We start from the raw sequence: 18,281 nt of genomic DNA on the forward strand, positions 1-18,281 counted from the left end.
AAAGGCACAAGGCTGCAGGCTGAGTTATACAGGGAACTCTGAGTATCACTCATGTATTATAAGGGATAATGTACCCCCTACTGTAAATGATAAGGATATTAGAAGTCACTGAGGGGTTGTTCTGTGACCATATAAAGACACAAGGCTGCAGGCTGAGTTATACAGGGAACTCTGAGTATCACTCATGTATTATAAGGGATAATGTACCCCCTACTGTAAATGATAAGGATATTAGAAGCCACTGAGGGGTTGTTCTGTGACCATATAAAGGCACAAGGCTACAGGCTGAGTTATACAGGGAACTCTGAGTATCACTCATGTATTATAAGGGATAATGTACCCCCTACTGTAAATGATAAGGATATTAGAAGTCACTGAGGGGTTGTTCTGTGACCATATAAAGACACAAGGCTGCAGGCTGAGTTATACAGGGAACTCTGAGTATCACTCATGTATTATAAGGGATAATGTACCCCCTACTGTAAATGATAAGGATATTAGAAGTCACTGAGGGGTTGTTCTGTGACCATATAAAGGCACAAGGCTGCAGGCTGAGTTATACAGGGAACTCTGAGTATCACTCATGTATTATAAGGATAATGTACCCCCTACTGTAAATGATAAGGATATTAGAAGTCACTGAGGGGTTGTTCTGTGACCATATAAAGGCACAAGGCTGCAGGCTGAGTTATACAGGGAACTCTGAGTATCACTCATGTATTATAAGGGATAATGTACCCCCTACTGTAAATGATAAGGATATTAGAAGTCACTGAGGGGTTGTTCTGTGACCATATAAAGACACAAGGCTGAGTTATACAGGGAACTCTGAGTATCACTCATGTATTATAAGGGATAATGTACCCCCTACTGTAAATCATAAGGATATTAGAAGTCACTGAGGGGTTGTTCTGTGACCATATAAAGGCACAAGGCTGCAGGCTGAGTTATACAGGGAACTCTGAGTATCACTCATGTATTATAAGGGATAATGTACCCCCTACTGTAAATGATAAGGATATTAGAAGTTGCCGAGAGGGTTCTATATAAAGGCGCAAGGCTGCAGGCCAGTTATGAGTCATGTAACACAAGCGCATGTAAAACCAATGATATCACTAAGTACAGAATACAAGGATATAAATTACAGGATATTCGTGTCTCTTGTGTATTATAATACAATTATTGTTTTATTCCAGGACACTTAAGAAGCTCTAATTGGGCCACATTTGGTCGCTGGGTCTGTGCCATCCAGACAGTAACTTTCCTCACACTTAGAGACACAAGGGCCCCGTGTTTGTGCGACTGATGTTAATACAAGTAGTTAGGGGTTACTCTTGATGGGTCACACAATTTGTATTTAATCCAACCCCTGCCAATAGAAATCTCCCTTGATCCCTGACATTGTCTTGCCTGGAGTAGTGTTTGCACGGCCAGTGTGACCGGCGAGGGTGGAAAACACTGACTCAGCATAATGGAAACTAAATGAGCACATTGTGTTAAACAAACACACACAGACACTTTGGCAAATCAGAGAAATGTGTGTTGTACACAAACCACAACTATATTTATATTTATACAAATACAGAGGCCTACGCCCATCAATTAGTTGCTATCTCTGGCTGCTCACGTTACAGACGATTGCATCATTATTCTGCTAATTAGTGAACATTAACGAAGGGACCCTCCATCCAAGCAGCTAAGCAGAACATAAATCAGGAGCGGCTCCTTTCTGACCTGCACAGCTTGCAATCTAACGGAATTCTAACGTACAGCACGTTAATGGAAAGCCTGGGCTGAATTGTTTAGGGGGGGGGAGGGGGGAATGTAGGGGTGCTCCCAGTTTTAGAAAATAATATAGTAAATAAGCCCCATGTTCAGGGGTGTAACAACAGAGGAAGCAGACCCTGTGGCAGCAGGGGGGCCCAGGAGGGATTATCTAAATAATGAGCAATATATTGGTAAAACAGAACAAGCTCTGGATATGATGGGGGCCCTAAAATGGATTTGCTGTGGGGCCCAGTATCATCTAGTTACACCACTGCCCATGTTGCCTATTTACAAACAAATAACGGCTGCCTGGAATGAACTGGTGTAATGAGTAAGGGAAGGTGAATAGCTACACACTGACATCTACTGGCTGAGGCTGGTACTGCAACACTTACTCCTTTATTGTTACAAACCTGGCCTGGGGCAGAAATCCCAGACACTTTCAATAGCCCCAAATAACTGCCCTGGGCAGTGTAAGCCTTGCACCAATTTATAATCCATCCTTATCTGAGGAATAAGTGAAAAGGGAACATCCAGGGGGGCTTTGTTTTCTCTTATGATAGGAAAACCTATTTCTGTGGCTCACAACCATGAACAGCATCTTTCCATCCTGAGTGTCTCAAACAGAGATTGTTTTTAAGGCTGAGCAGCTGCCAGTCAATGAGACCTACCGGTCCGTGGTTCCATGTGTAGATCGCAATTCAAATACAGATGAGGGAAATTTTGTTACGTTTAGAAATCTTGAGATTGGGTGATTTAATAAGTAGGGTTGCCACCTTTTCTGGAAAAAAAAATACTGGCCTTCCTATATATTAATCTTTATTCCCTATTAATAACATTGGGATCACCGACCTTCCTATAGATTTATCTTTATTCCCTATTAATAACATTGGGATCACTGACCTTCCTATATATTTATCTTTATTCCCTATTAATAACATTGGGATCACTGACCTTCCTATATATTTATCTTTATTCCCTATTAATAACATTGGGATCACTGACCTTCCTATATATTTATCTTTATTCCCTATTAATAACATTGGGATCACTGACCTTCCTATATATTTATCTTTATTCCCTATTAATAACATTGAGATCACTGACCTTCCTATATATTTATCTTTATTCCCTATTAATAACATTGGGATCACTGACCTTCCTATATATTTATCTTTATTCCCTATTAATAACATTGGGATCACTGACCTTCCTATAGATTTATCTTTATTCCCTATTAATAACATTGGGATCACTGACCTTCCTATATATTTATCTTTATTCCCTATTAATAACATTGGGATCACTGGCCTTCCTATAGATTTATCTTTATTCCCTATTAATAACATTGGGATCACTGACCTTCCTATATATTTATCTTTATTCCCTATTAATAACATTGGGATCACTGACCTTCCTATATATTTATCTTTATTCCTATTAATAACATTGGGATCACTGACCTTCCTATATATTTATCTTTATTCCCTATTAATAACATTGGGATCACTGACCTTCCTATATATTTATCTTTATTCCCTATTAATAACATTGGGATCACTGACCTTCCTATATATTTATCTTTATTCCCTATTAATAACATTGGGATCACTGACCTTCCTATATATTTATCTTTATTCCCTATTAATAACATTGGGATCACTGACCTTCCTATATATTTATCTTTATTCCCTATTAATAACATTGAGATCACTGACCTTCCTATATATTTATCTTTATTCCCTATTAATAACATTGGGATCAACCATCATTTTTACCAGCCAGGTGGCAACTCTAATGATAAGGCAGGGTGGAGACATGGAACTGTATCCCAGCAGAGGTGGTAAGACTTTCACAAGTCCATATAACGGCTTCTCTCTCACTGCTGGACAGATATTTGGGTGTACTGAGTGAGGCCTATCAATAGAGAGCCTCTCGGTTGGAGACAGTCTGTGCAATTCCCACACTCACTGTGTCCCCAGTCTCTCCTTTCCTCCCACTCACAAACCCCCCAATCTTCTGGCAGACAAATGCCGTCACTGTCATAGCAACTGAACTATGTGGGAACAGGTAGAGAGAGGGGAAGAGACAGAGTTGTGGGACAAGAGACATACAGAGGGTCGGATAGAGAGACATCAGGAGTGGAAGAAACAGGAGATGCAAATGTAACTCGGCCCGTGTGGCCCATGAAATCCATCCTGGAAGTAAAGAGCTGTATCTATGGGGCAGATGGAGAGCAGGGAGCAAAGGAAAAAAACATGGCGGCCTGCACCTGAAGCAGCTGATTATTACTGTATAGTATTTATAAAGTACAGGTATGGGATCTGTTATCAGGAAACCCATTATCCAGAAAGCTCAGAATTACAGAAAAGCCGTCTCCCATAGACTCCATTTTATCCAAATTTTTAAAAAATGATTTCCTTTTTCTTTGTAATAATAAAACAGTACAGGTATGGGATCCTTTATCCGGAAACCCGTTATCCAGAAATGTCAGATTTACAGAAATCTTCCATAGACTATAGGGTCCTGCAGCGGGTCGTGTAACCTCGAGTTACCTTCAAAAAAAAAAAACGGGCACCTTGAGGAATGAGGGGAAGATTTTCAGGTGCCGATTGTTTATATTTTACGCTTTTTAAAATTTTACAAAACTTGTTTCCGTCCACTTTTGATGATGTCACTTCCAGTTTGCAGCAACATCACTTCCTGTTTAATGGGGGTCGGCAGGTTGCGGATAAAGCAGTTGTGGGTCTGGGTCGGGTAGCGGATAAAAGCTGGTAAATGTGTGGGTCGTGGTTTGGGTCGCGGGTTCGGGTCGGGTCCGGGTTTTAGAAGTTGGTTCCACGCAGGACTCTCCCATAGACTCCATTTTATCCAAATAATCCAAATTACAGAAATATCCCCAGGTCCCGAGCATTCTCGATAGCAGGTCCCAACATATCCCACAGCGCTGTACAATATCAGGGTGTAAAAATCACAAACAAATACCGACCAACAGAGAGGGGCCTGCTCCTTACAGCTTACAATCTAAAACCCTACTGGTGGGTTAACTGTCCCTAATGAAGCTCAACCTGTTGCTACGGCATTAGAGGGTGGTTACTAAATTCATGGTAGGGGCCCTTTATAAAAGCACTAAGGTCAGTTTTACCATTAACTAATGAATATGTTTTTGGAGAGAACCCAAAGGAAACCCACGCAGACACGGGGAGAATAAACAGACTCTGCAGATATTGCCCTTGCTGGAATTGAACCTACGACTTCATGGAATCCCATTGGATCTCCCATTGCTGCTGCTGCTGCTGTGTTTCTGGGGGCACAACACATGGTCAGGGAGGGAGGAAGGAAATGCCATAAGGCTGAGAACAGAGGCTGATGCAAGAAGTCGGCAATTGCTCCGTTCAATGAACAGACATAAGGGGGGACGCCGGACCCTCCAGATCACCAGCTCCAACTGTCAGCAGTCTGGGAATGTTCCTCCTGCAATTGGCTCCCCTATTACTGACCCATAACTCTTTCAAGTGCATCAAAACCTCCTCCTGAACGCCATTATCTGTCTGCACCGCCGGTTCTGGTTCCTGAAACAATGTAGCAGCATCCAGCTGATTAAGAGACGCGGAGGAGAACCGACTTCTGCTACATTTAGTCATGACTGAAGACCAGAAAATGACAGTTAGGTTTGCCCTAGTTCTATTGCTGTAAGTGCCGGCACTTTACAGTCATTTTCTTAGAAATGCAGGAGCTTCTTACGTTCAGTACATGAGCCCGGCGGCAGATGTGACGGAATGGGAAGGACAGAAAGACAGGAGGACAGTTGGAAAAAGACGAGGCCAAAGGTTTAAATACAAGGGAGGCAGACTCTGTGGCTACACGAGCACCTTCCTTACTGCACCCACCCCAAGTAATATTTACCCTAATACTTTGCATATTCTGCCAAGGACTGGGTAGAGCAAACTGTTTACTGGTTGCTATAGGTTACAGGATAGGCCCTCATCCTTTCCTGACTCAGCTACTGTAACCATACCTCCCAATTGTCCTGGTTTTTGCGGGACAGTCCCAATTTTGACAGCTCATCATCATCATTTATTTATATAGCGCCGACAAGTTACACAGTGCTTTATCTCTATTTATAACAAACGGGGAATAAATGGTTAATAACAAACAAGGGTTACAGAGTACAATGGGATTAGAGGGTCCTACGAGTGACAGTTTACAAATGAAAGGTTAGGGTACAATTCAGATATTACAATAACGGATTGTATTGGGCCGGAATTGAACCCCGACCTCGCGCGTGGCAAGCGTTACCACTGAACCAGCTCAGCCCACAGTCCAGGATTGTTACTGAAATGTCCCAAGTTTCCCTTTGATCTCCTGCACTGAACAGCCAGAAATAGATACAAAGTTTCTAAAACTTAATTGGCTTTTTGGCAGAGCCCAGAACACATGGCAGGTGCACTTCGATACATTTGTAACAATTTCAGACAAGCAAAGAAACAATTGCAACAATTTAAGATACGCAAAGAAACAATTGTAATAATTCAACATACGCAAAGAAACAATTGTAACAATTTAAGATAAGCAAAGAAGCAACTGTAACAATTTAAGATAAGCAAACAATTGTAGATAAGCAGGTCTCTTGGGGAAACTGTGACTTGCAGCTTAAAGTGCAATTCACCTTCATTAACAAAACTGCAATAACACATAAAAACCACAGAAATGTGTTCAAACTTTCATTACCTGCCAAATTTTGTAAAATGAACATGGTAATTGGGGGGGTGTGGTCAAAAATGGGTGTGGTCAAAAATCTCTGCACGCCAAATCTTTTTGTCCTTCTCTCTATTTGCAAAATGCTGGACCTGGTCTCAGCACCCACAATGACTACTGTCCTCTCGCTTTCCTGCACCCGTGATTCTTGACATTCCCTCTCCCCGCTGAGGTTTCAGATCTCTCCTCTAACAAGAGCCTCGCCTCACGCCTCTGGAATTTACTTTTTTCCCATCGAGCACCTTTTCTAGAGCCCTTGAAATTATTCTTTAAAGGGATTCTGTCATGATTTTATGTTAGGCTGCTGCGGGGTGATATCAGTCCAAGTGATACAGCAGTAAAGAGTGACTGAAGTTTATCAGAGCACAAGTCACATGACCAGGGGCAGCTGGGAAACTGACAATATGTCCCCATGTCAGATTTCAAAATTAAATATAAAAAAAATCTGTTTGCTCTTTTGAGAAATGGATTTCAGTGCAGAATTCTGCTGGAGCAGCACTATTAACTGATGTAATTCAAAAAAACCTTTTTTCTCATAACAGTATCCCTTTAACCCAACCTCACTGGGCACAAATGAGTTAAATCAGCATTACAGTCAACCAATGACGCCCCTCTCTATATACGCAGCACATGAATAGTTGTAACCAATGAAACCAGTCCAAACCAACACTTGTCTCATACAAATTTCCTACAGTCGCCTATTTATACAGTAGAAATTGTGCATCTGTCTGTGTCCGGCAGTGACTCTGCTCTGACTCTGCTGCCCCCTTGTGGTGAGCTCGGCTGGTGCACTTGTGAATAGTGAAGAGTTGGTGAAACACAAGTGATCGGTGACAGAACAAGACGACAAACCTTGACTGGTTTCAGTTCCCAGTAGCTCCGGGGAAAAACAAAATGCTTTATATGGACTCACAAATAATTCTGCACAGTTTCCAGGAAGCACAATATTTATATTTATTTTCCCTTTACTTCCAGTGTGTAGGGCTTCTGGCTCCACGTATACAGTATATATATATATACACACACATAGTTACACTTCCACAATGAAGTGAGGGGTTTTGAGAAGAGAGAGGCCTCATTGCCTGAAATAAAATAATCAGTCCTACCTTGGATTTCCCACCAGCCATTTTTCGGATGAAGCTCAGAGTCCTCCCTAGAGGAGAATCTTCCTTTTCTCTGTTCTCCTTCTCATCCGTCTCCAAACCATCAAAATCTCCGCAGCTCAAGGCACTGAATAGAGAGAAGGCACAAGAGAAAGGGTTAAACCCTGGCCTCAGCGTGGGGACAGTTTAGTGATAGGGAAACAGACAATAACGGGTCTGGCCTGTTAATTGAGATGGTAATTAGGACTGACAGTTTAGGATGTGAACTACTAGGCTAAGGCCACACTAGGCGATAGCGCGGCGATTTGACTCTCGAAATCGCCTAGCGAGGCAATTTCGAGCGACAGTAGAGAAAAGATCGGCGCGTATGTTTTTACGCTGGCGATTTTTCGCGATTCCCCATAGACGCCAGCGCAAAAGTTTCCACAGCGATTGCGGCTTAAAAGTCGCGGCGAAAAGTCGCCGCGAGTCAAATCGCTGCGCTATCGCCTAGTGTGGCCTTAGCCTTAATGTGCTTGGGAATCAAATCTGTGTGTCGCCCACTCGGGTGGGTCCTGGGTCAGTCTAACTCCGGATAAGCACAATTAGGGGGGAAGGCGCACACCCTCAGAATGAAAAAGCGGGGGGCTAATCCATAGGAGGCTCCCCATCAGGGTCTCCAAGCCAAACTGCTAAATATTGTAAGTAACGGACAGCACAACCAGTTGAAAAAAAATTATTAATTACAAAAAAGGAAAAAAATAATAAAAAAATATTAAAAAACTTAAAACATAGAAAAAAATATACAAAACAAAATATAAAAAAATATAAAAAAATACTATATTTGGCTCACAAAATATATTTTTTTGTAACTCTGGATAAGGACTATAGATCTCTCATTATCACTGTCATTAGCAAATCTCACCAATGTCTCAAACAAACGGCTTGTGTTTCCCTTTAAGAACTAATTCTACTAAGGGATAATGGATATTTTATTTAATGTAAAAGGGGGACAGGAGCTGATGTTTTCTATAGAGTAAAGTGGGTGCCCTGCTGGGTCGCACAGGATTAGGCAACGCTCCAGCAGATCCCCCAGGGGTGAAGACTTAGCCGCTCCATGGTTACAGACTGTTGCATTACTAGCCCTCCATGGTTACAGCCTGTTGCATTACTAGCCCTCCATGGTTACAGACTGTTGCATTACTAGCCCTCCATGGTTACAGACTGTTGCATTACTAGCCCTCCATGGTTACAGACTGTTGCATTACTAGCCCTCCATGGTTACAGACTGTTGCATTACTAGCCCTCCATGGTTACAGACTGTTGCATTACTAGCCCTCCATGGCTACAGACTGTTGCATTACTAGCCCTCCATGGCTACAGCCTGTTGCATTACTAGCCCTCCATGGTTACAGACTGTTGCATTACTAGCCCTCCATGGCTACAGACTGTTGCATTACTAGCCCTCCATGGCTACAGCCTGTTGCATTACTAGCCCTCCATGGTTACAGACTGTTGCATTACTAGCCCTCCATGGTTACAGACTGTTGCATTACTAGCCCTCCATGGTTACAGACTGTTGCATTACTAGCCCTCCATGGTTACAGACTGTTGCATTACTAGCCCTCCATGGCTACAGACTGTTACATTACTAGCCCTCCATGGCTACAGACTGTTGCATTACTAGCCCTCGATGGCTACAGACTGTTGCATTACTAGCCCTCCATGGTTACAGACTGTTGCATTACTAGCCCTCCATGGCTACAGACTGTTACATTACTAGCCCTCCATGGCTATAGACTGTTGCATTACTAGCCCTCCATGGTTACAGACTGTTGCATTACTAGCCCTCCATGGTTACAGACTGTTGCATTACTAGCCCTCCATGGTTACAGACGGTTGCATTACTAGCCCTCCTTGGTTACAGCCTGTTGCATTACTTGCCCTCCATGGTTACAGATTGTTGCATTACTAGCCCTCCATGGTTACAGACTGTTGCATTACTAGCCATCCATGGTTACAGACTGTTGCATTACTAGCCCTCCATGGTTACAGCCTGTTGCATTACTAGCCCTCCTTGGTTACAGCCTGTTGCATTACTAGCCCTCCATGGCTACAGCCTGTTGCATTACTAGCAACCCATGGCGACAGCCTGTTGCATTACTAGCCCTCCATGGTTACAGACTGTTGCATTACTAGCCCTCCATGGCTACAGACTGTTACATTACTAGCCCTCCATAGCTACAGACTGTTGCATTACTAGCCCTCGATGGCTACAGACTGTTGCATTACTAGCCCTCCATGGTTACAGACTGTTGCATTACTAGCCCTCCATGGTTACAGACTGTTGCATTACTAGCCCTCCATGGTTACAGCCTGTTGCATTACTAGCCCTCCTTGGTTACAGCCTGTTGCATTACTAGCCCTCCATGGCTACAGCCTGTTGCATTACTAGCAACCCATGGCGACAGCCTGTTGCATTACTAGCCCTCCATGGTTACAGACTGTTGCATTACTAGCCCTCCATGGCTACAGACTGTTGCATTACTAGCCCTCGATGGCTACAGACTGTTGCATTACTAGCCCTCCATGGTTACAGACTGTTGCATTACTAGCCCTCCATGGCTACAGACTGTTACATTACTAGCCCTCCATGGCTATAGACTGTTGCATTACTAGCCCTCCATGGTTACAGACTGTTGCATTACTAGCCCTCCATGGTTACAGACTGTTGCATTACTAGCCCTCCATGGTTACAGACTGTTGCATTACTAGCCCTCCATGGTTACAGACTGTTGCATTACTAGCCCTCCATGGTTACAGACTGTTGCATTACTAGCCCTCCATGGTTACAGACTGTTGCATTACTAGCCCTCCATGGTTACAGACTGTTGCATTACTAGCCCTCCATGGTTACAGACTGTTGCATTACTAGCCCTCCATGGTTACAGACTGTTGCATTACTAGCCCTCCATGGTTACAGCCTGTTGCATTACTAGCCCTCCATGGCTACAGCCTGTTGCATTACTAGCCCTCCATGGCTGCAGACTGTTGCATTACTAGCCCTCCATGGCTGCAGACTGTTGCATTACTAGCTCACCTTGTCTGGAACATCCCCATGAGATTTCTCAGGTGCTTAAAGGGAATTTCCACTTACCCGTTGGACAGGTTTCTCCCTTGGGAATAGAAAGTCACATCTGCAAATAAACAAGAATGTTAAAGACTTTAGTGGCATCTGAGGCCAAACATTATAAAGGTCAAATCTGCCTCTGTTTTACCTCTTAATTCCTTCTTGTCTACACAGCTCTAGTACAGCACTCAGTGTATATACAATTATCTTACAAATAGGACAGATGAAATCTCTGAGAAACACTAGAGCAGATTAAGGCCACACAGATTCCTGGGCAGGTCCAAACTATTCCGTGGCCAACTGGATATAATTATTCAGAGCAAACGCCCAACCAACAATCACATGAAACTCTGATGCCAAATAGGTAATTGAAGAGACTCATTGAGATGGTGAGTGTGAGCAATGGAAATAGAGTTACTAGGACTCATGAGAGAGCTGGTGAGTGAGGGAGGGAGCAAAGAATTGGAATGGGTGGGAGGTAAGTATTTAAGCTAATGAACTGAAACAGTATATTTTGATTGGGGTGGTGGTTTAGCAAGTTCATGTTGGGCTGGTATATTGTTGGGTGAGTGATCATGTGAATGAGCTGGGTGGTGGGTGAGTGAGCAGGTGTATTGTTGGGAGAGTGAGTGGATTTATTGTTGGGTGAGTGATCAGGTAAATGAGTTGGAGGGTGGGTGAGTGAGTAGGCTTATTGTTGGGTGAGTGAGCAAGTAATTGAGTTGGAGGGTGAGTGAGTGAGTGAGAAGGTATATTGTTGGGTGAGTGATCAGGTGAATGAGCTGTAGGGTGGGTGAGTGAGTAGACTTATTGTTGGGTGAGTGAGCAGGTAATTGTAGTTGGAGGGTGGGTGAGTGAGTAGACTTATTGTTGGGTGAGTGAGCAGGTAATTGTAGTTGGAGGGTGGGTGAGTGAGTGGGTTTATTGTTGTGTGAGTGAGCAGGTAATTGAGTTGGAGGGTGAGTGAGTGAGAAGGTATATTGTTGGGTAAGTGATCAGGTGAATGAGTTGGAGGGTGGGTGACCGAGTTGGTATGTTTTGGGTGAGTTTGCAGAAAAATGAATTGAGAGGTGGGTGAGTGAATAGGTATATTTTGGGTGAGTTAGCAGGTCAATGAGTTGGAGGGTGAGTGAGTGATTAAGTGAGTATATTTTTTGGGTATGTTATTGCAGGTGACTTGGTCGGCTAGTGAAACTCACCTATTTCACCCAAGTGGTGCGCTAAACCAGGATGATCCCACCACTTGCCACTGAGGCTAACAATCCGGTCACATGGGGGAGGGACTGAAAGACCTTTCACAGACTCAAGTCCTTGGTTTACACCCGGCCCAACTCATATCTGTTCAAGTCCTTATCTGATTAGCAAGGCCATTGTATTGGGCACTTAAACAGGCTGAGAGCAGTGTGTGCCAGTGAAAAGCAGCTGGAGTAGGTGGGCCGGTGGGTAAACCAGTGAGGAAAGAAGGAATAAAAAGTGACGCCATACAAGTGACTGTTTAGTTGATAAGTACACACAGCTGGGAGAGGAGTTACCTACTACTGATACTGATACTGATGGGAAAGGGCGGCTCTTGCTCTCACAACAAACACATTCCTTTCCTTTGTTATGGATCAACCTGGGATAAAAGCCTGTTGTGTGTCTGTAGCCAAGTGTACAACTCACACTATACTCTCACTATACTCTCACTATACTCTCACTATACTCTCACTATACTCTCACTATACTCACACTATACTCACACTATACTCACACTATACTCACACTATACTCTCACTATACTCTCACTATACTCTCACTATACTCTCACTATACTCTCACTATACTCACACTATACTCACACTATACTCACACTATACTCTCACTATACTCTCACTATACTCACACTATACTCACACTATACTCACACTATACTCACACTATACTCACACTATACTCACACTATACTCACACTATACTCACACTATACTCACACTATACTCACACTATACTCACACTCTGAGCTTAGCACTCCCCCTAGTGGGGACACTTGTTTATCAGAAAACAGCATCAGCACCTTCTCTATGCGGCACCCCTACATTTGTACGGTTTTTCCTATATGGCACCCCTAAGCAAGAGCAATGCCCCTACGTATATATTTACTCACCATCGGGGTAGCAGAAGGTGCGGTCAATGCCGGACATTGAGACGGATTTGGACAGAGGGTTGTACAGATAGTGCTGGGAGGAGAGATACGCCTGGAGCCTCTTTGCGTGTTCCTAAAATCGAAGGGGAAGACAATAAAAAAAGAGTAACACAAGTGAAACAGGGAGTTTCCATAACGTGTGCAAGTCACGAGTAAACAAAAGTTATATAGACTCTATGATACACAGAACACTCTATTCATTATACAACTAGAGTGTAAGCTCCTTGGGACAGGATCTCCACATATACCAACAGAAGATCCCTGGGACAGGAATTTATATTATACCACTAGACTGTAACAGGGACTCCTGTTTTAATTACAAATCAGGAATATACTTGGGACAGGATCACCAATTATACAATTAGAGTGTAAGCTCCTTGGGACAGGATCACCAATTATACAAATAGAGTGTAAGCTCCTTGGGACAGGATCGCCAATTATACAATTAGAGTGTAAGCTCCTTAGGGAAGGGCTTTACCTTTAAGGGGTGTTTCCGAGTAGTTCAATAAATCCCTAGTGTTTAGATATGAAATATTTATTTGTACATTTTTCGGTCGCATAACCCTCGTTATAGTTGGGAGATTCCCGTGTACTAAAAGTAGGAATGAAAGTGAAACATTCAATATAATGCGACTCCAGCAATTTGTAGTGTCACCAACACATGATCTTGTCTCTAATCACCTCCTCCAACACCCCAATGTCATCAGCGAATAGTTACAACAGAAAATGCTACTAATTCTGTCACGTTATAAGGGGGAGAGTTGGGGTGAGTGCTTATTTGTACCCTGGGTACCCCTGGAACTATAGCAGGGTGACACCCCAATGTTTCTATATATCTGTAACCTTGTTATGAGCTAAGGGGGCCCAGTCTGAAGGTCAGTTAGGGGGAGATTTGGGGTGAGTGATTATTTGTACCCTGGGTACCCCTGTAACTATAGCAGGGTGACACCCCAATGTTTCTATATATCTGTAACCTTGTTATGAGCTAAGGGGGCCCAGTCTGAAGGTCAGTTAGGGGGAGATTTGGGGTGAGTGCTTATTTGTACCCTGGGTACCCCTGGAACTATAGCAGGGTGACACCCCAATGTTTCTATATATCTGTAACCTTGTTATGAGCTAAGGGGGCCCAGTCTGAAGGTCAGTTAGGGAGAGATTTGGGGTGAGTGCTTATTTGTACCCTGGGTACCCCTGGAACTATAGCAGGGTGACACCCCAATGTTTCTATATATCTGTAACCTTATTATGAAGCAAGGGGGCCCAGTCTGAAGGTCAGTTAGGGGGAGATTTGGGGTGAGTGCTTATTTGTACCCTGGGTACCCCTGGAACTATAGCAGGGTGACACCCCAATGTTTCTATATATCTGTAACCTTGTTATGAGCTAAGGGGGCCCAGTCTGAAGGTCAGTTAGGGGGAGATTTGGGGTGAGTGATTATTTGTACCCTGGGTACCCCTGTAACTATAGCAGGGTGACACCCCAATGTTTCTATATATCTGTAACCTTGTTATGAGCTAAGGGGGCCCAGTCTGAAGGTCAGTTAGGGGGAGATTTGGGGTGAGTGCTTATTTGTACCCTGAGTACCCCTGGAACTATAGCAGGGTGACACCCCAATGTTTCTATATATCTGTAACCTTGTTATGAGCTAAGGGGGCCCAGTCTGAAGGTCAGTTAGGGGGAGATTTGGGGTGAACTTGGATACCCCTGCCTAACACAGGCAGCAGATTAAAAAGGATCACAGAGGCCTTCGGCTAGTAACTCAATGCACCACACAGTGTGTAAAATACAATATAATGGACAACTGGAGCCCGTCTCTTGCACTTTGCACAGTGTGGATATTATAAATGACCCCTAATGTTTTCAGAAACTTTGATGCTATGTAGGAGACCTAATAAGTCGAAAGGCAAATATTCTGATTTCTCACCTCCTGTGTCACTTCCAGATCTTCCCCTCGTGTAGAAAGCCAAGACTCCAGCTCGTCCGTACTGCTGATAATTGGAGTACGACGGGGGTCTCTCCTGTTGCCCATATTCCCCTCTATCTCCTCTGCGTCCAGACCCTTTAAACTCTGGCTGCAAAAGAGAAACAAGAGCAGATGAGCATAGAGTTTAATAATGGGATTGGGGTGCAGGTACCGGCCATGGATATTGAACTGAGTGAAACTGGACGATGCCTCTGGCACTGACAAGAACCAGTGAGTCTGACCGTTGGCTGAATCTCCGGCTTTACTGGGAAAAATGGTGGTTGTAGATGCCGAGAATCAGATAGTTTCTCTAGCTGTGAAATGTCACAGACACACTGGTTATTTCCAACAATGAGACAAAAAGCTCCCAGACATATTTGTCATTTTCTTTCAGCGTCAGTCAGTGGTTTACAGACCCCCAGATTCCTCAGAATGAGTATTATGAGCCTGTAAAGAGCCTGCACCCCTGTTGCTAATATCCTGCACCCCGAGGTGACATACCGGCCGTGGTATCGGGTGTTCAGATCCGTGGCCGACGCAGACAAACCCCAGCGCTGGAGACAACGGCCGCCCTCCATTGCTGTTTCCTGCAACTAAACGATGCGAGAAGCACACGGAAGAAACTACTGTCTGTGTTACGTCATCACCGTGTGTTATATAGTGAATAAAGTGCCCCCTCTTGTAAAATATAAGGATATTATAAGTTATCGAGGAGTTTCATAAAAGTACGAGGCTGAAGGCTGAGTGTTTTTATACAGGTCATGGAACTCCGAGGTAACTTCTAATATCCTCATATTTTACAACTGGGGGTACTTTATTTATTATAATACACAAATTTCAGTGAGTCATGTGACAGAAATGACATCAGAACTCACTGTTTATAACTGATGACATCAGAACTCACCGTTTATAAGGACAAAAATGGGTGAGCTGGAGCTGCTGGTGATGGAAGGAAAATATGATGTGATTGGTGTGGCCGAAACATGGCTGAATGAGTCACATGACTGGGCAGTAAATATCAGTGGCTATACTTTGTTTCGGAGGGACAGAGGCAATAGAAAAGGAGGAGGGGTATGTCTGTATGTTAGGCAGGATTTAAAAGCTCATATAAAGGAGGAGGTTATGTTAGAAAATGAGGGGCCAGAAGTCGTATGGGTGGAGTTCTTCACCAATTGTAAAGAATCCAGCAAATTAATTGTAGGAGTCACTATAGACCCCCTAATGTAAGTGAGGAGGAAGAGACAAAGCTCCTGATGCAAATAGAAAAGGCTGCTAGTTTAGGTAAAGTAATGATAATGGGGGATTTTAATTACCCAGATATTGACTGGAGCAACGGTACTGCTAGATCAGTTAATGGGAGCAAGTTTATAAACTTATTGCACGACAATTTTTTAGCACAGGTTGTTGAGGAGCCTACCAGAAAAAATGCTATTCTGGATCTAGTGATCTCTAATGACCCAGAACTTATAGCAAATGTGCAAGTCATTGAACCCCTGGGTAATAGTGACCATAATGTTATATTATTTAATGTCTGGTGCAAAACACAAATATATACTGGGGCAACAAAAACCAGGAATTTTGCAAAAGCTAATTTTAGTGCCTTGAGGGCTGCCCTACAGAGCATTGATTGGGGCATTAGGTTTTCAGCTAAAAACACAGAACAGAAATGGTTGTCTTTTAAAATGATATTAAATCATTACTGTTCTCAATTTATTCCCTTAAGGAGTAAACGTAGAAGCTCTAAGAATCATCCTGTGTGGCTTAATACAGAGGTAAAGATGTTAATGGGAAAGAAGAGAAAGGCATTTAATAACTACAAATCTGTAGGGACAGAAGCTGCATTTAATGAATATAAACACTGTAATAAATGTTGTAAATCAGCAATCCGGAAGGCTAAGAAAAGAAATGAAGAGTTAATTGCGGTGGAGGTGAAAACTAACCCTAAAAAGTTTTTTAAATATATTAATAGTAAAAAGATGCAGGTTGAGAGTGTTGCTCCATTAAATAATGGTACCAGTATGGTTGTAACAGATACAGATAAGGCAAATGTGTTAAATCAGTTCTTTTCTTCAGTGTATACAATAGAGGAGTGTGAGTTCACAGGCTCACTTTATAACTGCACGAATGGTTCAGCTCAATCTAGTCAGTGGCTGACTCAGGATATGATTCAAAAAGCTTTAATACAAATTAATGTAAACAAGGCTCCAGGGCCTGATGGCATACACCCCCGGGTTCTAAGAGAGCTTAGTTCAGTTTTAGACCAGCCCTTATTTCTGATTTTCTCAGATACACTGTCATCTGGTATGGTGCCTATGGATTGGAGAAAAGCTGATGTTATTCCAATATTTAAAAAGGGATTACGATCTCAGCCTGGCAATTATAGGCCAGTAAGTCTGACATCTGTGGTGGGCAAATTATTTGAAGGCTTGTTAAGGGATCACATACAAAATTTTGTCCTAATGAATGGCATTATGAGCAGCAATCAGCATGGCTTTATGAAGGATAGGTCATGTCAGACGAATTTGATTGCATTTTATGATGTGGTAAGTAAGATTCTGGATAGTGGGGGGGCAGTAGATGTGATCTATTTGGATTTTGCCAAAGCGTTTGATACTGTGCCCCACAAACGACTGATTTCTAAACTAAGGTCTGTTGGGCTTAATAAAGTCGTTTGCACATGGATAGGAAACTGGCTACAGGATCGGGTACAGAGGGGGGTTGTTAATGGGACATTCTCTACTTGGAGTAAGGTTCTTAGTGGGGTCCCCCAGGGCTCAGTATTGGGTCCACTTTTATTTAACTTGTTCATTAATGACTTAGGGGAGGGTGTTGTAAGTAATGTATCAGTGTTTGCAGATGACACAAAATTATCAGCCCAATTAATTCCATCCAGGATGTGGCACTTGCAACAGGATCTTGACTAACTGGCAATCTGGGCAGCTAAGTGGCAAATGAGATTCAATGTTGATAAATGTAAAGTCATGCACCTGGGATGTAAAAATATCCAAGCCACTTATACCCTTAATGGGACTGCACTAGGCAAATCCATTATGGAAAAGGACCTTGGAGTCCTTGTAGATGATAAACTTGGCTGTAGCAAGCAATGCCAGTCAGCAGCATCAAGGGCAAATAAGGTCTTGACTTGTATTAAAAGGGGCATAGAGTCACGGGAGGAGGGGGTCATTCTTCCACTGTATAGAGCACTTGTAAGGCCCCATCTAGAATATGCCGTACAGTTTTGGTCTCCATCACTCAAACAGGACATTATTGTATTAGAGAGGGGACAGAGAAGGGCAACTAAGCTGGTAAAAGGTATTGAAAATCTTAGCTATGAGGAAAGACTGGCAAAATTGGGGATGTTCACGCTGGAGAAGAGGCGCTTAAGGGGTGATATGATGACTATG

At 43.0% G+C, this 18,281-nt stretch overlaps 1 protein-coding gene across 6 annotated transcripts in view; it reads right to left on the minus strand.

Moving 5' to 3' along the window:
- arhgef2.S (Rho/Rac guanine nucleotide exchange factor 2 S homeolog) overlaps positions 1 to 18,281 on the minus strand; it is a 91,358-nt gene that overhangs the window by 50,444 nt on the left and 22,633 nt on the right. For 5 of the 6 annotated variants that reach the window (XM_041574543.1, XM_041574542.1, XM_041574544.1 and 2 more), the window contains 4 exons: positions 14,839 to 14,986; positions 12,881 to 12,992; positions 10,765 to 10,804; positions 7,632 to 7,755 (listed from right to left, as the gene is read on the minus strand). In XM_041574543.1, coding sequence (XP_041430477.1) covers positions 7,632 to 7,755; positions 10,765 to 10,804; positions 12,881 to 12,992; positions 14,839 to 14,986 — 424 coding nt within the window. Of the gene's footprint in view, positions 1 to 7,631; positions 7,756 to 10,764; positions 10,805 to 10,885; positions 10,993 to 12,880; positions 12,993 to 14,838; positions 14,987 to 18,281 lie in introns of those variants that run through there. The other variant, XM_041574549.1, reaches the window with a different exon arrangement.

The sequence above is a fragment of the Xenopus laevis genome, chromosome 8S (genome assembly GCF_017654675.1).
Source record: "Xenopus laevis strain J_2021 chromosome 8S, Xenopus_laevis_v10.1, whole genome shotgun sequence".
NCBI lineage: Eukaryota > Metazoa > Chordata > Amphibia > Anura > Pipidae > Xenopus > Xenopus laevis.